At 27.5% G+C, this 26,820-nt stretch overlaps 2 protein-coding genes and 1 pseudogene across 2 annotated transcripts; 2 read left to right on the forward strand and 1 right to left on the reverse strand.

The window, feature by feature from the left end:
- Window positions 1-3,736: 3,736 nt before the first annotated feature.
- Window positions 3,737-5,254, forward strand: LOC112691231 (protein ALP1-like; the record flags this gene model as incomplete). The annotated part of the gene is made up of 5 exons (XM_025565387.1): window positions 3,737-3,888; window positions 3,976-4,090; window positions 4,162-4,369; window positions 4,433-5,050; window positions 5,247-5,254. Coding segments are annotated over 5 exons (1,101 nt in total), but the record flags the coding sequence as incomplete, so codon positions are not given.
- Window positions 5,255-5,487: 233 nt separating this feature from the next.
- Window positions 5,488-7,171, reverse strand: LOC112691232 (annotated as a pseudogene).
- Window positions 7,172-10,817: 3,646 nt separating this feature from the next.
- On the forward strand, window positions 10,818-18,737 carry LOC112691236 (sphingomyelin phosphodiesterase 4). Its single transcript, XM_025565392.1, has 13 exons — window positions 10,818-11,336; window positions 12,182-12,325; window positions 12,395-12,497; window positions 12,738-12,969; window positions 13,133-13,292; window positions 13,752-13,852; window positions 13,914-14,060; window positions 14,130-14,292; window positions 14,370-14,540; window positions 16,087-16,302; window positions 16,428-16,571; window positions 18,131-18,271; window positions 18,342-18,737. Exons 1-13 carry the CDS (start codon window positions 11,061-11,063, stop codon window positions 18,690-18,692), a joined length of 2,349 nt encoding a protein of 782 aa, XP_025421177.1. The 5' UTR covers window positions 10,818-11,060; the 3' UTR covers window positions 18,693-18,737.
- Window positions 18,738-26,820: the final 8,083 nt, after the last annotated feature.

The following is a 26,820-nucleotide window of genomic DNA, read 5'->3' on the forward strand; positions in this document are numbered from 1 at the left end:
CTACTGATTATGTTAAACTTACAGTATAAAATAGATAGGCGACAAAAAAATGTTCGAACTCAAATGAGAAAAATTGAACGGAAATATTTTCGTTACACGAGCTGTGAAAAAGTCGACCAACGGCACGAAATCTCAAATGGAAATGAACCCGTTCGGGAAAATATTCCTGGTCGAGAGCCGAAAAAATCTATTCCGGCACGGATTGTTCGGCCGTTGGTTTTTTCACACATCGGTGCTCGGACGTTGCAAACGTCAACTCGTCGCCGCCGCGTTTTGTGCGAAAACATTTCGTTCGAAATCCGTACGACGAGTACCGCACCGGGTCGCGGTGGTAAGTAAAAAAACTTCAATATATCGCGCATCCTTCGCCGACAGATATCCAACTCATGGTGCCGTAACGTGCACGCGTGTGACCGAAACGATCGATGGCCGCCCGGTTCGTCCGCGGTGATGGACGGACGCGTGGAACGAACAACGAACTGGCCCCGCGCCGACAGCCGATGGCGGTGCGACAAAAGGGCGAAACACCGTTTTCCGATGTTTCCAGGGACGTCCGTATGACGCACCGATAAGTGTTGGCAACGTACGAACTGCATACGACTGCAACGCAACGCTTATCGGAACCGCTGTCATTATGGGTGGGGGGAGGGGGTCTGTTTATGACTGCAACCGTGAACACGATGTTCTGTTGCCCGCGCGCTATCCGTGAAAAGTTTGAAAACGGCGCGCGACGCTGCGTTTTACGCGGTGTTCACCGAACGGCTGTTCTATTTTCGGCAGTGAATTCGGTCATTTGCCGAAAACCGAACGGGTCCGGTTCCAAACGGACGTGGAAAGTGTAATAAACCCATTCGCTGTCGCGCACGTCGAAAAATACTCCCACCACCACGCGGTCTTTGTACGTCTTTTAGCGTCACTGGCGAGCGTGGCTGGCCCGCAACTTATACCGGCGGTCACCAAACGAGGATTCGGGTAATTGTAGACCGGACTCTCTTCGGGGTTCGAGTAACACTTATGGGAGCCGGTGCGCTTTTTTTTTAACATCGTAGTTATCGAGTCGCCAACCTGGTAAATTTCAACTAATATAAATCATCGGGTATTATAGTTTTTCCGTTTTCAAGAAGAAAAAAAAAATTATGCAATGTCTATGCTGCGTCATATGACACGTAGTGTGTAACGCGGTGTGTTATGCTTATAACTAGAGACCGGATTTATATGGACATATAATCCTCAAAATATGCTTCTAAAAATGCTGTAATATGCTATAAAATATGTACTTAAATATGCACTAACAATTTTGTTTAAAATTATGTAAAATTATTTAAAAATAAGAATTAATTAATACGGTATTAAAATAAGTATAAAAAAGCTTTTAAAGTATGCAAATATTAAATTGGATTTCTCTTTATACAGACTTGTTTTTTCTACACAAATATTATTACCAAACAATTTTCTTATTTTTTTTACAGTGTCAAGACTGAAATACTTATTTAGGGACTATTATTTATTTTATAAAAGTATACAAAATCACTTAAGGAGATTGCAAGCCTTGATTTTCTTTCTCTTTATATCACACGCGTAGTATAGGAATTAAGATGTTTTCTATTTTTAACGGACCGATCAATCCATTAATGGGATAAGGATTTTGAAAACTGTTTTAAATTCTTCTTTAGGTTGACTTTCCTACTTTTTTGATTTTGTCTCCCAAAATTATTCAAAATAGGATTAAACAAATTGGAAACATAAAAATTAATTTTTAGGTATGTTAAGTACTACATTTATTAAATGCAAGAAAGTTAATCTTTTATCTAAAGTAACGGTTCCAAACCTTTTTATTAGTGCAGACCACTCATTTCGTAGAAAATCTTTGAGGGTACCTACACCAATAGTTATATATATATATATATATTAGAGATGTTAGCTCGGTAAATTTTTACTGCGTAAATTTACAGGTAAGGTAAATTACCAGTAAGTTTACCAATTATTTTTTTTACAGGTAAATATTATTTTACCGAAAATATTAGCATGTGACACCTTAAATTATACGTCTTAACGATATGAATATTCTTAATATATTAATATAATGGAATAGTTGATATAATATAACTTAAAACGTCAAACGTTCAACATGCTCACAACTATTGATAGTGTACTACATTATTACATTTACATAACATATTATAATACCAGCAATTATTATCGCTATTAATAATACGGTTGTAGACATAATATTTATTTACAGCCGTGCTAAATTTGATTTTATTGACATCGGCACATCGCTGCCTATGGACTATGGCAGTATCACTTGATTCATGGCTGTAGATACTATTATCAACTTTTATTATTTAAAACTTATTGATTTTACATTAATTTGTTTAATAGTTTACTTTTTATTTAATTTGTGTCATTAAATATTAAAAAAATTAAAATGAAACCGCAAGAAATTAAAAAGAAGTATTTTTTAGAAGTTGAAAACAAGCGTTATAAATGTGTATTTTGTAAACAAACATACAAAGAAAATGTGACAAGAATGGTGTTACATTTTCAATCTTGTAAGAAAGTTCCTTCGTCCATTAATAAGACAACACCAAATCAGTTTGGTAAGTAAAAATTGGCCTAATCTTTTAAAATACTACTCTTTTACTAAACTAAGCTACACTACCTATTAAACTATTAATTAAAAATAAATATATAGTAATTACATTTTTACACATACCTAAAAATACAATTTAAGACCATTTAAAAATTATGTAAGTATATAGATGTATTTTATTATTTTAAATACTTATTTTTTGCAACATCAAATGATAGTTCCTTGAATAGTACAAGTGCTATTAAAAATATCCAGAACCAAAATTCTAATAAGGAAATATACAAAATATACAAAAAATAACAAGGAAATATAACATCATTTATGGATGGAATGAATTCAAACAAACAAGTAAGAATATTATTACTTTTTAATATAAATTAAAAAGTAATAATAATATAATAATAATTAATAATATTCATAATATTTAATAATCAATATAAATTGATTATCTGTTACTTTACTTAATTTTATAAATTTTAAACCATGAAGATAAAAATGGATTAAAAATAAATATTCTAGAATTTATAAATTAACCATATTATACATAAAAATACAACTATAGCCAACTTATCTATTAAAAATTAGTTTAATTTTTAATATTTTTGCATAGGTATTTATTAATATGACAATTTGTAAAGTCCAATACTTTTATAACAATACTTATAGCTATGAATATTAAATTATAATTATTAAACAGGTATATCTTTATACCTTTATATATAATAATTTTTGTCCATTTTTATAAATTATTGTATTAGTTAATATACCTAATAACTATTAATTATATTGTTAAAACATTTAAATGAAATCAATAATATTATGAAGATAATAGCATTGACTATAAATACTATAGACGTGTTTTTGCGATTAACCTGGTTATATTCATTATCAGTTGTGTTTACACATTTTTGTTTATTGGTTAAAAAACCGCGAAAACTAAGTGTTTAGGGTTACTCTCACAGTGATTGGAGATAAGGCAATTTTGTTTATAAGTATTCTACTGTTTGATTAACAGTTTGTGTATTTTTTGTTTCTACTGTGTATGGTGTTCTATTTATTGAATTTATTATTATGGAGATCGCAGTTTTACCTATTATAATTAGTCAATTAAATGAATTAAACAATGAACATATAAAAATTTGTTCCAATTTAATAATACAGCATAATATAATAAAAAATAATGTTAAAAGAAGAAGAAAACTTATTTTAGCATTATTAAAAAGACAAAGACATTACAGGATAAATACTACAGTAGATAAATGGATAGATGCATACCTTGACCAAGATTTTCATGGGTAAGTGAGATATACAAATTTATTTCCTATACTATTTTAGTAGTTAAAGATTTACTTTTTAATTATATGTTGTATAAAATTACATAGGCATTTCCGAATGACAAGAAATACATTTACAAAACTGGTATCAATGTTTAAGCAAGATGCACAAATGGAAGTATGTTATACTGGAGGTTACCAACCTATGACAATTGAAAAAAAAGTAAACTATATATCGTATTAATTGGCAATTGGAAAGTTTAATACCATTTTAAAACTTATAAAAATTTTCAGTTACTGGTAGCTCTTTGGTACTTGGCTAAAGAAGGAGCTATGTTCACTGCTGGTGAATTTTTCAACATTGCAAAATCTACTGTTAAAAAAATTGTTGACCTAGTAGTGAATACTTTATGCAGACTTTCTTCAAAAATAATCGTTTGGCCTAAAAAATTAGACTGTGTGGAAATTTCAAAAGTTTTTAATGAAAAATCAAACTTTCCAGGTAAAAATTACAAAATGTAATTTTATATTTTATATTAATTAATGTTGTATTTTTAAAATGTAGGTGTTATTGGTGCTATTGATGGATGTCATTTCACTGTAAAACCACCTGCAAATCAACAAGACAGTTACATAGATAGAAAATTGAATAAATCAATTATAATGCAAGGAATTTGTTCATCCAATAAATTATTCACAAATGTAAATGTAGGGTTTCCTGGTAGGCTTCATGATGCTAGAGTGTTTGTTAATAGTCAATTATATAAAAAGGTCGATGAAGAAGGACAACATGCATTATTCTACAGTAATAATTATCATTTGTTAGGCGATTCAGCGTATCCTAATCTTAGCTGGTTGATTGCCCCCTTTAAAGATTATGGAAATTTAAATGCCAGAAAAAAACAATTTAATTATAAACATAGCAAAGCAAGAGTTTGTATTGAACACGCATTTGGCTTACTTAAAGGGAGGTGGAGACGTCTGTTATATATTAACACAACAGATATGAAGAAAGCATCAAAAATTATACTTGCTTGCTGTGTTCTTCATAATTTTTGTATTTTAAATGATGACAATCTTGAAGTTATTATTGAAAATATTCTTAAAGTGAATGAAAATCAAGAACATACAAAAAATAGAGCTGAAATTATAACTGGGGATGTAAAAAGAAATTCAATTTTAAGTAGTCAATTAAATTAATGTTCAAAAAAGTTTTATACTTCTATTACTTATATTACTTTAATAACTTCTTATTGTTAGTACAAAATTATAAATATTTAATGAAATTAACTTGTCATATAAATATAAATATAATAATCATGTATAAATTAAAATAAAATTAATAAGTCTTCTTTGAATTAATCTATTTTCCTTTTCAGATATCTAAAAATATATAAGTAATCTTTTGTCAATTCTTGTAGATATTTGTTCACTTTTTTTTAAAACTATCTTATAAATATTTAATGAAATTAACTTGGCATATAAAATATAAACATAATAATAATAATAACAAATAAATTAAAATAAAATTAATAAGTCTTCTTTGAATTAATCTATCTTCCTTTTCAGAGATCTAAAAATATATAATTAATCTTTTGTCAATTCTTGGAGATATTTTTTTCACTTTTTTTTTAAACTATCTACAATAGCTGACAACGCGTTATTTAAAATGAGACGCTGCTCTTTTTGCTCATTGATTGACTGTTCAAAAACGTCAATAAGCTTCTTTTGCATAATCATATCTTCTTGATGTTGCGATCTCATTTTATCAATTAGTTCTTTTTTCAAGTCTTTTGGTTTTGAAGAAGTTTTAATATTTTTAAAATGTGAAGAACCTTCATTTATATCTTCATCAGATAAATCTTTCCACTTTTGGATATTTGTTGGGTTTACAACTTCAGTTTTGTCAAATTCTGTCATATCCAAATCTAAAGTGTCTAGTAAAATAGGTGGTTTCACTTTATGTTTATTACCTAATATAGAATGAAGTAAATCAAAGAATGGTGGATTTTTGATCTTCCCTGTTCCAGTTTTTTTACTATTTTGAATGAAAGCCATGTATCCTTTTTCCAAATTCCTCCATTTTTGATGACATTTCATTCCACTAACTTTTAAAGATTTACCTACTACATAACTATGATCTTCTTTAAGTTTCAAAGCTATATTTTCCCATAGTTTGTTTTTCGGAGTTCGTTTATCCAGTAGCTGCTTTTGAATATGTTCAAGATTAACTATATTTAAAAGATCTTCTGTAGCTTTCACATCTTATGGTTTTGGTTTACGTGAAGACCATATTTCTTCTTCTGTTATCATTGATTCTACAAAACATAAAATGTAAATAGGTATAAATAAAATGTAATAGGCTGTGATTTAATTAAATTCTCGATTTATATCATAACGTTATAAAAAGTAAATAATTATGTGATATATTTACCATTAACTGATGTTTTGTCATCACTTAATTTACAATCTTCAATTTGAGCAGAATCTTCATTGGTCATACTTATATCAACCAAAGACGATGCTGGTACCCACATTTCACATACTTTGTCTATAAAATTTACAAATAAATTAAATATTTTAAATATATAAGAGTTTTTTAATAATACCAAGTATATTTAAACATTACAATTTTTATATTTACCTTGAATTTTCACATTACACAGCACATTATTATCTTCAGAGTATATCATTTTGCCATCAGACAAGATAAAATTGACGAACGTTCCACTTTCAGACGACATAACTATTAAACTAATATAACTTTTATAACTATACAACTTCTTCACGAGATTTTCAAATACGTCTAAGTATATATTTTTAATATTATAAAAATAAAATATAAAACTGCCAATTTAATATCTATCCCATTATCACTTTCCTATATCAACAACCAAACAACATAACCATTACATTTGATCGGTTATAAAATATCAGTAACCCTTGACCAAAAATTATTACCACAGTTATAACCAAAACCGTGAAAACGACTTGTTTATAAAATTCATTAACCAGGTTACATTTGTTTAATCGCGAAAACACGCCTTATATTATAGTATTTATAAACAATGATAATAAATATCAACTTACTGTATTGTTAGTTAGACATCTGAAATTTGTAAGACTTACTATATTAAAAGAAAAATAAATAAATACTTAGTGTATATAACTTAGAAAACAGTTTTTTTTTTACATTCAAAATAACTTTTTAAAAGTATATTTATTAATTATTATTGACTAAATAAGAACATTTATGGAAACTTTTGGCAACAGCTAAATATTCAACAGCAACTCCATTTTCCATTGTGGAAAATGATTATTGGATTCAATTTTTTAAAGATTTAAGGCCAAGTTTTATTCCTCCATCAAGACATCTTATATCTAATAAACTTCTTGATGATGAATATATACAGATGTCAATTAATGTAAATAAAAAAGTTAATGAAGCTTTTGTGTTTGAAATACAGATAGATGGCTGGAGTAATATAAAGTATATTGATTGATACTATTTTAAATAAAAATGTGTATCTAATTATATTTTATTATTTATTTTAGAAATTAACCTATTATGAATATTATTATTACTACCCCAGAACCAGTTGTTTACAAATCTTTAAGTACTACTACAAGTAGACACACAGCGGAGTATGTAGCCAATGAGTTAAGTATAGTCATTGATAGTATTAGAAAAGATCGTTGCTTAGGTGTTGTATCAGATAACGCAGCTTCTATGAAAAAAGCATGGACAATTTTAAAGAATGATCCATGTTATAAAGACTTGCCTATAGCATATTTCATGTATATGCCATACATTAAATTTACTTGTACACGATATATTCAAATTTAAAAATGTGAGTGCATTGGAAGAAATGGCAAAAACCATAGTAAAGACAATTAATAACACTCATATTTTAAAATCTATATTTGTTATAATTCAAAAGTAAAAAAAAGAGGTATTTACTACTTTAAAAATGCCTATTAAAACTCGATGGGGTTCAATTGTTCACTGCTTAGAAAGTCTTATACAAAATAAAGGGATTTTGCAGCAATTAGCTTGGTCTGATGATAACAATGTAGTTAAGAAACTAGGAAATATACAAATGCACATTGTTGAGTTTTCATTTTGGTATAAAATAGATAAAGTATTGGACCTAATGAAACCTATAACTGAATGGATAAAAAAGTTAGAATCAGATGATCCATATGTTAGTGATGTATTTTATGCAGTAAATGACATAAGTTCTCTCTTAACATTAAAGCTTCCTAACATAAATTTTCTTTCGGATGAAGAAAAAACATCCATACTTGAATCATTTGAACATAGAAAATGTATGGCTCTTCATGCTATGCATTACGCTAGTTCCATACTTGATCCAAGATATAAAGGACAACATTTATCACAAATAAATGACATAGCAGGTGTTGAGTACATTTTCAATGCAGCCACAGCAATAATGCCTGAAGAAACTCAACAAATAATGATTGAACTAGCTCAATACCGTTCCAATGAAGGCTTTTGGAGTAATAATTTTATTTGGTCTACTGAAATAAAAAATTTAAATCCTTTCACTTGGTGGAAGGGGATATGTGGTAGTTCTTATTTAAACAAAATTGCAGTAGCAATTTTATCTCTGCCTCCATCTTCTGCTGCTACAGAAAGGTCTTTCAGTACATTCTTATTAATATACACAGAAAAAAAGAAATAGATTAACAAATGAACGTGCAGCAAAATTACTTTATATTCATCAAAATAGAAATAATTTTAAAAAATCAAGTATTCCTAAAAATAAACCTTACAAAGAGAGACAGGTAAATACAATATGTCATGACACTAATGAAATCGACTATTAATCTACACCTGGACCATCTACACCTAGAACATCAACATTCATGGCAACAAGTACACCAAAATCTAAAAATATGTGAAACTTAACTTCTAGTTCTTTCTCAGAATCTTCAGAAGAAGATTGGAATTCAAAAGATTTATTTGATGATTCAGATTCCACTCTATCCTCTAGATCAGACTAGGAAGAATAATATTAATATTTTTAATTTTGATTTTATACTTATTAATTATTTATTATTAATAAGATCTTTTTATAATTTTGTTACTCAGTGTATTTCACCATTTATCACACAATAACCAGATTGGTAAAATGTATTTATTTTATTTTTATTACTTTTTATTTTTATTATTAAATTATAATTTTAACTAATTATAACTTGAGGAAAAGACAAATTAAATATAAAACTAAAAAACTAGAATTTAAATTGTTTCTTTGTTGTTGATGTTATAGTTACCTAATGAATCTGATTTGATTAATTTACAATTTATTTTATTGGTAGGTACATTTATAATATTTTTATTCATAATATAAAGTAATTGAAAATACATGAAAAGAAGTCAATAATAAGTAATAACACTACTAGGGACTTATATAAAATCATATATTAAATTTATAATACCATGAACACCACACTATCCAGTAAATAATAAAAATAAGCATTACAATAATTATAAGTTCATGGAAAAGTGGAAGTGAGGAGTTCCTAAGTGTGTTCCTATGACGACATACAAAAATTATCAAAATTTACCAAATTTACAGAATTTACGTAAATTTTTCTCTGTAAATTACCAAAAAAAAAAATTTACTTAAATTTTACATCTCTAATATATATAATATGCATATACTTCAGTTATTACAATTTATTTATTAAAAACAATTGTTTATTTCAACAAAAAAAAAAAAACTTCATTGAACCAGATTATTTTAGAGTTATACAATTTAATGTGATTTTTGATTGTCCCCACGAGAGAATCAATATCTAGATTAAAATTGAAAATTTTAGCCTTAAATCACTTTCACAAATTCAGTTTATTCCCATATTTATTTTTTAAAAATTAAAGTAGAAAAAGTTCGTTTACACAAACTTATTATCTATTTACCTTACTTATTGCTTAACCTACTTCATAGTGGTTTTAGAAAAAAACATTTAATATGAATTTGAAGCGTATATAAATATAGATTTAATTATTTAAATATTAAATGCGTTATTAAAATTAATAAAATGTAATACAAAAACAGTTTATTTCATTTTTTAAACAACTGTAATTTAAAAAAAGATGTTTCAAAAATGTTTCACGGGGCTATTGGTAATTTAAGTAACTATCTTAAAAGATTCAAAAGATGTGTTTGTATGCTGTATAATTACTTTTAACAACTGAGAACCGAAAGGCATTTAGTTTCATCATGTGTGCGAAAGATATAAATGTCAATGTACGTCTTTATACTTGATACGGTATAAAAACATGCATTGATGGCGAATTGCTCTATCGCATCATAGTATCTTACCATCTACAGATCGACTGTTATTTAATTTGTATATTCATAAGATTTACTAACTAGAGTGTAAATTTAACCATCCGACCCCCCCCCCAAACACCAGACACCCCCACCATGGTTAAATGAAGAGGCGAACTGCCCCAAAAAAGTACGTGTTCAGCGCCACTGCACCTGAGGGGGTTTTACACAACAAATCGGGGGATATTTTGGGTTTGTGGAGCGGAGTGTCGGCGCCGAAGAGCGTAGCGACAAGTGCCGAAACATTTTTAATCACTGCAACTTTGAAATTTCATAACATTTGAATGGTATGTTTGCGGGAATTTTTTCAGTTTTGAATTCAGCATAATACCACGTATTTTGAAAAAAAAAGGGTGCCCGGTACCTAAAGTAGATTTGTTCCAACGTATAAATAAATACAGAAACACAAAAATATAATTCACGTAATGCGTTGGGCTTATATAACGTGTTTTATTGAGTTCCGAAAGGATAAGATACGGTTTATAATACGAATGAAATAGCAACACAACCAGATAGCTGATAACAAATCGTGCCCGCCTCGGAACGCGATACCGTCAGTGTCCCATTGATAATGTGACCGTTTATCCATAAACTGATAACGTAATAAGGATAATTGCCGTAACGGTTTCCGACGCCGCTCGCATGCGTCCGCCGTGATCTCGTCGTCCGCCGACGCCGCCGTGTGTAGAACCGATCGCCGGCAACCGTCCGATTCCCGAAGCCCGCGTCCCGTGTCCAACTTCTCGCGTCCGGCTCTCGGCAATCGTCCGCGTTCATAGGCCATCCGCGAAATCGCCGCACGTCCTCTGCAAGCGATCTGTAGTAGCACCAATGTTTTCCTACCCTCCGGTTTCGAGCGCGCACACGGTCGACGGTTCCTTCGACGGCTATCATGTCGCGGTCGCGCCAACTTCTCTGCGGATGGTGTCCTCCGGCAACAGCAGGTGGTCCTCTTCCCATTCGTTGACAGAACGCATCAGACTAATGTCAACCTACATCGAAGAAGAAAATGAAAACGACCTGTACGCCTTGTTCTATGAAATCGTAACGGAGATTTTTGGGCGCGGTAACTGTCAAGGATGGGAATTGGACAAGCTCAGATTGAAGGTACGATTTTTTTCATTGGACTTGAGCGTGTAAACCATGCTTGTAATTTAAAACGTTATCGATTAATATTGTTGGGTACTCGTTTGTTCGGTTCAGTTGATAAATAAATACTCCATGGATATAAGATACGAATGCATTAACAGTCCTTAAATACGTATCATTTCTATGACTCGTGTAAAATGTTTGTAGGTACATAGTATTTACCTATGTATGAAATAGTTTCATTTTGGTACTAAGTACTATTCCATTTTGTCTTTCTGTCAGATATTTGCACAACATGGTTTCATAAAATTTTCTGAAAATTATTCCTTCAACGCGTTAACACAACAATTGTGTATCAGTCTTTTTTACAAAATAAAATATAGGTTACATAAAGTGAATACTTTATTTTTTTATTAATCAACTGTAAGTTTTATAAGTATTGTTACAAAATTTTAAACATTTTGGTCTATGAAAAGCCATGCATTATTACGTTAAAAGAAAGTAAAATATGTTTACAACAATTATTAATATTTATCTAAGTTTTATCGCATACACACATATATTTTATGTTACATTATTTAATATGACGAGCATTGTTCAAATTTGAAAATTTTATTACTTTAACAACTAATGCTACTTTAAATAGAAACACTTGTTTGTTAATGCAATTTATATATAATGGGTATAATCTCATTATATGAATATTAATAATTTAATAGGTATAATATTAAGTTTATTTTATAAGACTTATCATTAAATGAAAAAATTAATTTTTCAAGTTTAAATAATATAAATGTTTCTTATTAAATTAATAAAGTTAATGATTCATAATAAAGATTTTATTTATGTTTCTATTAATACAGAAATTTGATGACCAAAAGTACATTTCTAGAGAGCAAAATATTGTATTTAACTTTTTATGTAGCAGTGGAAATATTTTTAAATTATGCTACAAATTACTTTCCAACAGTTTGATCAAATTCACTATTTATTTTTCTGACCTACCAGTAAGTTATCTCATTTATTAAATTAATAAGAATTAATAATAATGATATATTTGGAAAAATGAATTTTAGATTGAGCTTCAACAAAAATTGGAGAGATCATATGGACAATCTTATTATGGTTCACGACTTTTGTTTAATTTGGATTCCAATTTGCCAATTGGTTTAAGCTTGAGTATCCTTTAAAAAAAAGAAAATAAGAAAAGTATAAATATATTTGATATATTATCAATTTATATTATGCTTGTTGTCATTGTATTATGCTACAAACCCACAACCATAAAACATTTGTTTTTAGGAGATTTATGTTATATGGAAATTTTTGTGTTGGATTATTAACTATAAAATTATTTGTTTATTATAAATAGCAATACTATTTATATTGTTAAATTGTTCTTTAACCTTACAATATTAGATTCATTTGAATATTACATGTTTAATTTTGCATTATATGGACTAAAGTTAGCTGTGGACGACTTTTCAAATTATCATGTTGATTTACATGAAACATCAGTATACAAATCATTATGCTTAGATTATTTTGGTTATTTTTTGCCTTTACAAAATTTTGCATCAATGATTCAACCTCAACTAACATTCAATGTTCTTTCATCAGTTCCGAATCAAAAACAATATACAAGAACAAGGTATGTAAAAATATACTTATTGTGATATTGTATAATAATGTTTTTTTCTTTGGTAACTTTTTTTTTTTTTTTTTAAATGTTGATATAATTAACTTAAATTATCATAAAAGTTATTCAATCCAAAATAATTGTATTTTTAATAATAAAATGTATTTTATTATAGCAAACTTCTAAACTTTATAAAAAAAGATGTAGCTTATAATGATTTATCAAATGATAAGGCTGTAAGTTCATCTTGGGTGTTAACGTCAGAAGCAACATGGCGTAGTGAGCTTGTTTCATTTTATTTTGCTGATATCTGGTTAAGTTGTAATATATCTTCTGTAAGTATTTGTATTTTACTCAATATTTTGCTTTTTAGTTAAAATATATTATCTATTTAGAATTTAATATTGTATTATGTATGTCAGAAACATTTATTTTAATAATCTAAACAATAATACAGTATTAGATACTATTTTCTTCATTTTTTTTTTTTTTTTTTTTTAATATTGCATTGTATAAATGTTATTATAATTTAAAAATAATTAAATAAGTTATTTTTATAATAAATTAACATTTATAAAAGTTATTAAAGATATGGGTTTTAACTATCTACAATCAATGCTTACAACATAATTAATAGTTAATATATATTAACTATAAATGTTTGCTAATTTAATATGAAAAATTTATTTCAGTTTTAATTGTTTCTATTTTACTATAAATAAAGAAGAATAGTTACAAATACCTAACCATTTTAATATGAACATTTTTTTTACAATTTTGTTTCTGTATTTTAGGTACCATCTATCAATTTAACTAAACTAATAAGATGTTTTATAAAACACTTGCATATATATTCAAATTTAGCTAAACATCAACCTCAGGACAACTTGAAATCGTAAGATTATCTTTTTAATTATTATTTATATTTTATGATGTTTCATTAAATATGTTTTTAGAATATTATTGGCTCGACATAGTATAAAAATATATCAGTATTTATCATATTATATGGATTGTTGGCCTCAAGATTTTTCATTTCGCTTATTACTTGAAAATTGGCTTTGTTTTATTCAACCTTGGCGATATGATAATTTGTCTAATCAGTATTAACTTTTAATTTTATACATATTTATAGATATGCTCCCAAATCCTTTTTTTTTTTTTTTATCTAGACAATATTCCATCACAGAAAATGAGATGAACGATAAATGGAGAGTATTTATTACTAGAAATCTGCTATGTTATACTAAGCTTTTTTATTTTGCTATTAAACGATTCACTTGCATTGACATTTGTTCACCAAGATATTCCGTAATGGTTTTTCGATTGCTTAAAGTAAATTATTAAACTGCAGTATAATTGATACATAACGTTGCTTATATGTTTAGTATATATATAATATTCTGTTTTAGGTGTTTACCCATCCGTATCTAATAAAAATAATTCTTGATATAGAACATATGTATATAAGTAACCACCAATCGCACAAAAAATGGAATTTACTAATGTCTGAATGTTTTATAGAGGCAGAAGGCCCATTATTTAAGTATGAACTTATGTTTTCTGAGGAACGTACACAAGAAGTAAATATAACTGTTATTAAAATAGTTTTGTTTATTTTCTAAATATTCTAATATTTAATAACTATAGCTATTGTAAATTTATCTATAAGTAACTTATTTTAATATCGATAATAAAAATTATTTCATTGTGGTAAGTCTGAAAAATATATAAATTTTTTGAATCACTATGCTATAATTGGAAATCAATTACTATACAGGTGTATAAAATGTTAAAATAAAATAAAAATGTTCTTTATTTATTTAAAATTTAATTTCTATTCCATCCACCTAATTACGTAAAAAAAAATAACATTAGTACATACACTACTTGATAGTTGATGCTATAGTAAAATTATTTAATTTATCAAAGTTATTATTGTTCCTTATCAGCAAGCCCGGATTATCGATCAATTGGATCCTGGGATACTATATACTCAGTGGGTCTCCTTTCAACTTAAAAATAATTATATCACTACATATTAAAGACTGTATGTTATTATTTATTGTATAAGTTTATATTATACAAAAAAAAAAAAAATACATAAGACAAATAAATTAATGTAATAATTTAGGTATTATACACAATATTATATAAATAAAGAACACACTTTATAGGTAACTAGAGTTATAAGTAGGGTTCGGGACTTCTTGCATTTGCATGTTTTTTTGTAGTGGTCGTAGTCTATTCTAAGTGAGCTATACACTTGTTTTATGAAATAACAAAATTAAATACTAAGTTTGAATTTGCGTACTTTTGCATATTTCGTCATATTTTAAGAAAAGCACATATTTGAGCAACTTTTAGCATATTTGGGCATATTTCACATTTTTATATTTTTATAAACGTAAAATTGTTGGGAAAAATCATAATTGTATGGTCGTAGTCTGTCATATCTAACACAAACGTCTGTTTGCGATGATAGTCTCTTTATCACTTAATAATCAACCTTTTTATCGACAATTTTGTAGTTGTGGTAAAACCTAATGAATCTTATACTCCTACAGGCTTATCTTCATATTATCATGAAACATGTTACAGATGAACTTGAAGACGATATAGATGGAGATGAGTAACCTGTGTAAAATTTTTTTTTTATTAAGTACCTACCTACTTTTTATATTTTTATATTTATAATATATCTTATACGTTTTTTAAAAACAAAATAAAAAATTAGATGCATATTTTAAAGCATATTTTGATGATTTTGACTGCATATTTCGATAATTTTAAGTGCAAGAAGTCCTGAACCCTAGTTATAAGTAAAATTTTTTTTTTTTTAAATTGTTTTGAACACGTTGAAAAAAATATATTTTTGGGGTAAAGATTGACCCCTTAACCAAGCTTCCCTTGCCCCTCCTTGCTTGCTTATCAGGTATTAATTGTAAACATTACCATGTCAGCATATGAAGGATACTCACACACTATTTTGTTTTCATTGGCTATTTTGTTAGTATATATATCTGTGATTCCACCTGAATATCTGATATTAATAATTAATAGAATTATTCTATTTTCCCTGTTAGTTTTATTAGTAATATGTACTGTTTTATTTTATTTGTATTTTAGTACAAATTATTTTGTTTAAAATTACATAAATCTTTGGATCATGTTACTACGGAACTGAACCGTTTTCAAGAAGACAAAAAAAACAGGAATAATTCATCCATGTTAGAACTCATACTGTCACCTAAAAAGAATAATATTTCAGACTATACTCTTTCTGAATGGGAAGATATTCAAAAACACCTTAACTCTTCATTAACATTGATGGAGCAAATTATTGTAAGTTAATATACTCATATATATATAATTATCTTAGAGTTATCTAAAAATTATAATTTTAATAAATATAATTATATATAATAAATTATAAAATATAATTATTTTAATATTTTAAAATTTTTAAGAATACTAATGTAACCTCTGATCCAATGATGGGCAATTTATCCGCATGGTCTGTTTCTGGTATTAGTGGGATTAGTAATTCAAGCATCTTCAATAATAGCCATTCGTTGTTCAATCGTTCTAACATGGTTAAGACTTTTAAAAGTGTAAGTTTAAATGTATTAATAGATAAGAATATTACAGTTTTAAGAATAATGTTTATTATGTGTATTTTATTTGTAAAATAAAATATTTAGACTAATATTTTTACTATGATTCACAAATTGGTGAATAAATCCATGATCTTTAGAGCAGCAGTTCCCAACTTTTTCATATCTGTGTAACCACTTGCATATTTTGAAAAATGTTTATATATCACTTGACCTTTTTTTTTTTTTTCTTAAGTAAATGTTTGATAATTATTTACAAATAAAATGATACTGTTTTATATGTATGAAACTTATTTATAACTAATTTTAAGTAATTAATTAGACTATATTCGAAAGGCAAGAAAGGTGAGGGAAAAGAAGAATTTAAACTATATAAATAAAAAAGCATTTAATGCACAAATAGCATCATAACGTATAATATTTACAGTTATAATTAATTATAATGAATATAAATGAATAATTTAATGAGATAGTGTATGTTGTATTGAATAAATTATGATGTTAATATTGGGCTCCATGTTGGTAACTGCAGGTCTTGAGTTGTCTTCTATGTTCATTTTGTTCCTTTGTCATAGACATTTATTAAATTAACTAATATCAAATAAAACAGATAATATCGAATGGTAATAATAATAAATATAAAAAATTTCTCGTACCACAGGTTGGGAACCGCTGCTTTAGAGTATATTAAGTTTGCTTGTTATGAATCATTGTACTGATATCTATCTCTTTATCTATAATTGATAATACAAATAAAACCGAACACTCAGTACTAACTGTTAATATATACCATGTTTTTGATTTCCATATTTATTTCAGATATCTTCATCTTATTAAGGTAGTAATAACCACATTATTGTATGTTTTTGTTTCTTTTGAAAGAAGGATTTTTATATCAGTTTGATTTATAATAGAACTTACAACATATATCATATGTTCTACTTACAATACTTTATTATAAAAAACTATGTATTGGTAGATTAAACTGGCACCAAAAATGTATTTTAAGTTTTTATTTTTCTATCATTACAATTTGATAAATTATTAGTATATGAATAGTAAATATAAATCTTATTAAAGTTGGTATCAATTCAAATTAATTTTAATTTTTGAATTTCTTTAGTTCAACTCATTTTATATTCTAACTATAAAAAAATAAATAATTTATTCCATTATAATATTAATTTATTGTCCAAATTAAATTATTCTGTTGTTAGATAATGTAATTTATTTAAAAATCCTAGCATAACATTTTCTTTTGTGGTTTTTTTTATTCAAATCAAATTTATAGAATCCTAACTTTAACTTCATTATTATGTGATACTATTTGATACAAACTAATACTGAGTATAAGCTTAAAAATAAAAACTTTTTACAAGTCAATTTATAAAGTATAATATAATTATATAAATAATACGCTACATTGAATCAATATAAAAAAATATCAAGTCTGGATATTTTTTTTCAAATAAGATATTTTACAATTTTTTATAGTAGTTATTATAACATTATTTATTTTATTTGTAATTTTGTTAATTTGAACATTCCTTTTTTAGAATACATTGAATTCATCTCTTAGATCATCAAATGTAGCAAAAGAATGGGAGATTGATCCAGATTATCTTGAAGCTTTATCTTATGAAAATTATTTCCTCGTAGAGTTAAGTAAATTCTTAAGGAATACTGTTGAATGTTATGTAAGAACATACACTTATTTATACACACCTTTTTAGTTATTATTTAATTTTTTTATTTATTGTTATTCAGCTGAATTCACACATACAACAGTTATCTTCAAAAAATAATCTTCTCGCTGGAGTTATTCGCCAAGCATTATTAAGAGAACCAATGAAAATATTTTCCTATGAACCTAGAAATGATGGTTCTGGAAGACGTGTAAGAACACCCAAGATTCTTCCACCTACAATAAGTTTTCGCTGGATTGCGTCATACTTCAACGTCACTTGGATTTTATTTTTGTTGACATTGATTCTGTTCTTTAATAACTGCAGGTTTTGGATTGGTCTCTTCTATGCTATTCGTATAATTTATTACTGTTTGAAATATTTATTTGGATATGCACAACCGTTCAAAATTGATGATTATCATGAAAACTAATTTTTTTTTTATTTCTCCATTTTATTTATAACTATTGATAGATTTCAATTAAAATGTATTTAAAATATTTGTTTATTTGTACCCTTATTATTTTTTTACTCAGATGTATTGATTTTTAAATTTAATGTTTAACCAAAATGCATAATACATTATTTGTAAATTATCAACCATAAAGTTTCTTATAAATATGTTACATTTTGACTGATTTATCTTCCAACATTTTTTCTATTAATTTGTGGATTCAAAAATAAAGACATAATTTAATTTAAAAAATAATACTAAGTAAATATGAATTAAGATTTCCAATTTTTTTATAAGTATACATTTTAGGTTATACACATTGTACATACTTAATAAAAATGATTTATACCATTAAAAACTTGTATATCTGTTATAATTATTTTCTTTTTGAATAAAATGTGGTAGTGTTTAATTTTTTTTACTTTTATTCAATTATAATAATGTAAACAAAATGGAATAGATCAAAAGTTCCCAAACTTGTACTTCTTATCTACAACCCATTTTAGAAATTATTTTAATTTTTGAAGAAAAGTTTTATATTTATAAAAAAAAGTTTATACTATGTAATTTAATTAGTAAGTATATAAATTTAATAGTAAGTATATAAATTTTTTCCTATTTTTCATAACTGCATTGATATTCACTTTTTTATATTGATTGAAAAGAACTTGTAAGCTCATCATCAATTAATTTTCTTTTAACCGCTGACTCAGATATTATCTCTGTTTCTTCAGTTTTCGTAGAACTTTGAGTCATTGACTTTTTATTTAACCATTTGTCCATAGTAATTGTACAAAAGCACAAAAAAAAAACGAATTTCTTGGTTATTTTAAAAATAGTAAGATTTAAACTATATCGTTGTAAACTTCAGCATGTATCGTATTCAATGTACCGTTTGTTACTGAAAATAATTAATTTATTTGAACGTCATACAGATACTAATTTGTTTCAAATATATTGCTATATTTTCAATAATCATTAATCCGATTGCGTTGTGTTGACACAGTCGAGCATAAGTATATAAAGAAATATTATTATGTCTATTGGTTGCAGTAAATTTGTAATTGTCACAATCGCAGATAACAGTTAATAATAAAACTAACTAAATAATTATACATCAACCATAAGTAATAGAAACAAATGAAAAATATAACGCAATCCACTAAAAATATAATCGCGACCCACAGTTTGGGAACCTCTGGTGTAGATTGTATAAATTGTTAACTCATTTTTTTTTCAAATCAATTTCTTTCTTAATATAATAAAATTTTCTAACTGTCATATTTTTTTATTTATTAAAATATTTTATACTTAAGGCTAGTTCAGACTATGCCAATGATTGAGTTGAGTGGTAAGTGATTTACTAACTACTAGACGGTTTTAGTAACTGCAAAGTGTTCAGACACAACTAGGGTTTAAAACTGTTTTAGTACATTAGTAGTCGTTTTGGTGCTGCAAAAAGTGATTGTCAAAATGAATAGTTTACAAAAAAAAAAAATTTGAATAAAGCAATAGGATTTATTTAAACGGCTATTTAGGAAGAGGTATTATTTCGAGACATCTCGTGATTATAAAAATGTCTCGATTACTAATATTTCGATTTTTTGAAATCATTCGATTATGCCTATCACTAATTACGTACCTCGATTATTAATATTTCGAGACATCTCTCGATTACAAAAATACTAATATTTCGATTATGCCCAGTGATGTATTGCTAAAATAATGGGTATACGCATTATTTTATGTAGTAACTATCATTTGGTAGGAATCAAAAAAACTCGCTCATGAACTACACATCCTTTATTATGACTGTTTGATAACAAAAACTAGATGTTAAATGGTAACAAATTTGAATTTTTCATTAAAAAATGAAAATAATAATATATCCAATACCGAATCATGTCATATGAGTACATATAACTAGGGCCCGGATTTTAATGCAAAGTGCATATTTTTTTGGTTGATCATACAGAATGCTATCTAAGAACATAATTCGTTTCATGTAATGAGGTTTTCAAAACTACAAATTTTATTTTGCATTTTTTTTGCATATTTCGACGTTTTTTCATTTTTAGAGCATTTTTATTATTATTGGGTGATTTTGTTGGTTTTTAATGCATATTTGTTCGATATATTACACAAATTTAGCCTATTCAAAATAAAATCAAAAGACAAATTATTTTCTTGACATTTAAGTAGGTTTATTGGGTTTTTCCATACACATTGTCAATCTTTAATTTTCGATTCAATTTATTATTGGATATAGAACGTCGTCAGTATTTGGTCGAATAACTAATAATCAGCTTTAGTTCGTATTAGGGATGGGAAGTTTCGTTCAGTTGAGTGAACTAGTTCGTTCGTTCATCGTTCACTTAATTGAACTAGTTCACTGAACGATACATGGCTTATGTAATGTATATCTCGTAGTTCTGTTTAATTGGGAATGGGAAATTGGGAACTTGAAGTTTCGTTCAGTTAGGTATAGTAGTTCGTTCGTTCATCGTTCACTGAACGATACACGGATTGACTGAATTAGAGGTGTGTCGTTCGCGAACGAACGGGTCAACGTTCGTCCGATTCTTTTTTTTGTAAGTTGAATTCACTGAAACCGTTCGTTTTTCAATTCGGATTTCGGATCATCCGTGAACCGGACCCGGCCGTCATCGGACTCACAAGTCACGAGTCACACGTCTTGTTTCTCGTAGTAGTCGTACTTTCGTTATTACATAATTTCGTCATGTAATATGATCCGATTTGACGAACCAGTCTTTATCCGGTTCAATTTACTGAACTGATTCGAATGAACCGAATCATGAGAGTAATCCAAACTTCCCACCTCTAGCACTGAATGTATATCTCGAAAGTCGAAGTTCTTAATTTAACTAATAGTAGTAGTTACAATTTCCCTGGGTTTCTTAAGTTTCGTAATATTCGTTATTTGCACAATACTTTTGGATCTTTATGTTAGGTAGGTATCTAGAAAATATTAAATTTATAAGTTAGCTACTTTTTTTGTTTATACGAAAAAAATAATAATTTATATAAATATAAACTTGTATGGCTTACCTATACAAAAATACAAGCATATAGCATATATATTATATATAGTTTATAAAATATAACATAATATATTAAATATAAATAGTATATATTTACCATTATGTATAAATATTTAAGTATAATAAATAATAATGATTACCTATATTATAATTTATAACTGAAAGATCTTATCTTATCTTACCTAATCTATTGGTAATTACTAATAATTCTAATATTCTATGCTATTAACTCCTTGTTAATTTTTACCTGTTAAGTAACACTATAATAGGTAGATAATATATATATATATATATATATATAATTTAATAAATAATATATATTGCAAACTATAGATTTTGGTTTAAAAAAAATATTTGAGATGTTTTACTTAGTTTAATTCGGTTTCTTTGTTCAGTTAATGTCATTCCAGCCTTACTAAAGTCTCTCACACGGAACAGATGTAGCAAATGGCAAATTAGAAATGTAATGTTTAATATGAAAAATAAACAAAAAGAACAACAGGAAAAATTCTATGATATTTATAGATCCTATTCATACAAAAATCAGTGTATAGTTATATACAATGGCGCCCAAGATATATTTTTTAAGTGTAGCAAGAAATAATTTTACCCATCCACCCACTCCCTCACATACTCAAAATTATATTATTTTATGCATTTTATCATATTTTAATTGATAATATTAGTAAATATTACGGGACCAACCAATATAATCTGTGTTTTATCAAAATAAGGTGTATTAATTTTATATATAAATGAAACAAATATAAATAACAATGTTAAAAATATTTATGTCTTTTATTTTTTAGTTATTTTTATACATTACATTAATATAAACAAATAATATTACAATAATAATAAAAATTGGTATATCAATATATATAAATAATAAATATATTAATATTCAATTCAAAATCCGCGCGAATCACTGAATCAGTACCACGATTTAAGATAGTAATATCTTAAATCGTGATCAGTACTGCACTCTTAATAAATAAAAATTAACCATCATAAATATTGTAGTGGTATGGTTGCATGGTTGCACTGTTCATAACGATGATAGTTCAAAATTAATTAATCGTTCTCGATGAAGAACGTTGACGACGAAGAAGTCGTTCAAGAACGACACATCCCTAGTTCGTATTACCTCGCAGGCGTTGCTCGTATTACGTTTGAATGTGATTTTAATGTATTTAATAGTGTGTTAAATAATGCCCGAAAAAAAAATGTCATTTTTTCATTTTTAAGTTCATTTTTCGCTATTTTCGTATATTTGTATGGTTTTAAGTGCATTTTAATCCGGGCCTTACATATAACCTAGAGTGACCAGACGTCCCGTTTAAAACGGGATTGTCCCTTTTTTTACGTCCAGGGCTGTTCAGAGGGGGGGGGAGGCAACGAGACCATTTTGCCCCAGGCCCATTGTTGTAATACTTTTAGGGGGCCCTCAAAAAATCTTGATGTATAATAAATAATAATAACGAATTGTCGTTGACCACCCTTATTATTGAGACAAAGATTATCTTCTTTGCGTCATTCACATAATATTATAATTTAATACCTACTTATACAGTCATACAATGTGCGCGTAAGAGCATGACCAGTCGCGCAGTCAAAACAATTTCCTCCACCGGTGCAGTTAGTTACATATTTGTGTTATGTAAGTAGTAAGTATGTGATGCAATACATCAATTTAAAAAAGCTTGATTGGTTAAGGTTTGGAAAAATACGTTTATAAAAATGTTGTTATTTTCAGTGAGTATTTTGTTTATCATATCTTATTATTATGGTCGAAGGGCCATAAAATTAATTTTCCCCTTGCCCCGAAAAACCTTGGGACGGCCCTGATCACGTCCCATTGTCCCAACAAACTTCGAATGGGAAGCTTTTTATCCTATTTTTAGAAAATTGTCCCGTTTTAATCCCGTTAATTCCATATTATTTATTATTTAATGTAATAATGATTGTAAATAAAATATATATGTATGAAAAAAATTTAAAACAGTTTTACTCGTATATTTAATATGTGAAACCAAAGTTATAAATAACAGATAACAGAATTATTTGGGTTATTTTACTAAAAAAGGATAAAGTAAAAAGAAAATTGTTTATGATATGATAGAGATTTGGACTTAACCCTCGAGATTTATGTGCTTATGTGTGAATGTATATGGATGAGGTTTTTTTTTTTTGGGGGGGGGGAAGTAACAGCTGTCCCGTTTTTTTATTTTCATAGTATGAAGAATTTTCTTTATGGTCACTCTAATATAACTACAAGTTTTATTATTTATATTTGTCGAATTTCTAGCTATACGATAGATACAGCCGTATACCCGCGAATCATAAATTTCACATAAGCTATACGCCATGAATACAAATAGCATATTGGGTATACGCCGTATCCAAGAGTGTCATAGAAAAATTCTCAAGGGGGGACAACATAATAATTTATCAATCTATTCATAAATAGGAATGACCCACGATATAGAAAGGGGTTTACAATTTTACATTATACTATTACATTATATATATCAAACTGGAAGACTATATAATAATAAGTATTTAACCAATTTACCATAAAAGTAATTTATTCAAATTTTTATTTAATTAATAATATAAATTGGACACTTAAATCATTAGTTATATTTATTAAAATATTAATTTACAAATATTATACAAATATTATGGTGGTATACACACATACGTACTTATACATACCGTATTTTTGGAAATACACAATATTTAAAGAATTGATAACCATCCATATAATAGAAACGAAAAAGTGTATTGCTATTTATAGCTAATAACCTGATTTTTCAAACTAAATAAATAGATTTTTCATAAACAAATTATAGATTTTCATATATTAAATTAAATTAAATTTTTAAATTCTATTTAAATAAATATATTCTGATCATAGTTAACAATTTTCCAAGATTTTTGACATTTTCCAGGGAGGACATATCTCTCCCTTGCTCCCCCATATGGGCGCTCTTGGCCATATACCCCCGTATACCTTCTAATACATCACTGATTGTGCCCATCACTAGTTCAGACCCAAAGCTAGTTTATTTAGTTATTAGTCGAGAAAGAATGGAATGCTACTCGACCAAAAAAATAGAATAGAATGGATTTACTAAACTAAATTACTTTACTAAACTACTCGACTAAATCGATCTGTTCGTACATGATTAGTTATTAAAATACTCGCTACTTGACTAAATTATTGGCATAGTCTGAATTAGCTTTTCCAGAGTACTGTTATTATTTTAATACTGTTTAAAGACCTAGGAAAAACAGTCGTTTTGTGTTGAAATTTACAATTATCTGTAGTATTTGTACAATACAACAATGCATTAATTCATTAAGATTAAGTTCAATCTAACGAGTCCATTGTCATGAGTTTGTGGTGTTCAGAGCCAGCCCAAGCAAAAATAGTACACTAGGCAAAATCAAATTTTGCCGCCCCTAAAAAAAAAATTAGCTTTTATTTTAACTTAGCTCCTCCCCCTATTTTTTATGTGACATATATACTTAAAAAAAATTTTAATTTTTTATTTTATGGATAAAATTATATGTAAATAGACTTAAATATAATTTCTATTATTATTACTCAAAATCCATCGCTACCGTGAATATTGGATATGTGGTTATTTATATTTTTTAGATAATTGAAAACGCCCAGTATAGGCCGTAATATAAAGTAATATAATAACTTTAGACAATATTATATTATTATATAGGTAAGTGATTTTCACAAATGAATTAATTTAAATATTTTTCTTATAAAACACTAATAGAACTAAAAATGTGTTGGAGTCAATTTTGAAAATGCCTCACTTACTAAAGTCCCGCTCTAGACAGGTGCCTAACTCGTCTATACTATGAGCCGGCCCTAGGTGTTTATTGTAAACATGCCTGTATTTCAGTGCATATTTATTTTTAGACGTATTGTAATTGTTTTGCATCATTAGACATTTTGCCCTTTACATTATGCATTAGGATTTTTAGATCAATGACGTTCAAATAAATTTTGCGTTTTATACATAAATAGATCTAAGATCTCGAGATTTTCCAATTGATCCAGCTATGTATAGGAAAATTTCAGTTATTTTCGTGTTACTAATTGATCTTTTGTAGCTGTTTTCACTCAAAATATTTAAAAGTTCATCATTGTTAAATATTATATTCATACTATATTTTTTTTTAAAAAAAAGTTTTCAATAATACAATTGATGTTAATATTTTAAAGCAGCGTTTTTCAAACTGTGGTCCGCACGTATACCGGAGGGGGTCCGCAAATGAAAATTTAAAATATACAAATTATTATTATTTATTAATGTTTTTTAATTTTTATTTGTACTAGGGGTCCGCAATCATTTTTATTATCTCTAAGGGGCCTAGCAGAAAAAAAGTTTGGGAAACGCCGTTCTAAAGGATAAAATAAAAATACTAATTTAATTTAAATTGAAAACACTCTTTTATTATAACACAAATACAGTGTATGTAGACAGTACATAAAAATACCTATATAAATATTACAACAAAAATTATCACAACATGTCGGGTCCACGCGCAGGCATACACTCCCAGTTCTTCTCCATTCAGGTGTAGCTGTTAACTTCGGTCTTCTCTCCCACTTATATGACACCGTACGAATGTGCAGACGGATCCCTGAACCTTAATTTAGGGGAATCGAAAAGAAAATTGTCTATATTTATATACTTTTTTTTCGAAAACTTACAATGGTCAAGGTTAAATGACTGTAGGTGGGAAAATAAGGAACAAATATAATTACTATTACCATACCAATATTTTTTGAAATATCACATATCAATTAAAGTTGTTGAATTCAGGGAGGGCGATCGCCCCTTTACCCTCCCTAAAATACGCCTTTGAGGGCGAGTAGGTTACACACACACACACACACAATACTTTGACGCACTCGTATCGGTTAGTCAAACCGCGACTCGTCTCAAATTCTAAACAGGATATCGCGTCCGTATGAGAACACACCACGCAAATCTTGGTGCGCAATCGTCGTC

The sequence above is a fragment of the Sipha flava genome, unplaced genomic scaffold (genome assembly GCF_003268045.1).
Source record: "Sipha flava isolate LNK unplaced genomic scaffold, YSA_version1 577_pilon_pilon, whole genome shotgun sequence".
NCBI lineage: Eukaryota > Metazoa > Arthropoda > Insecta > Hemiptera > Aphididae > Sipha > Sipha flava.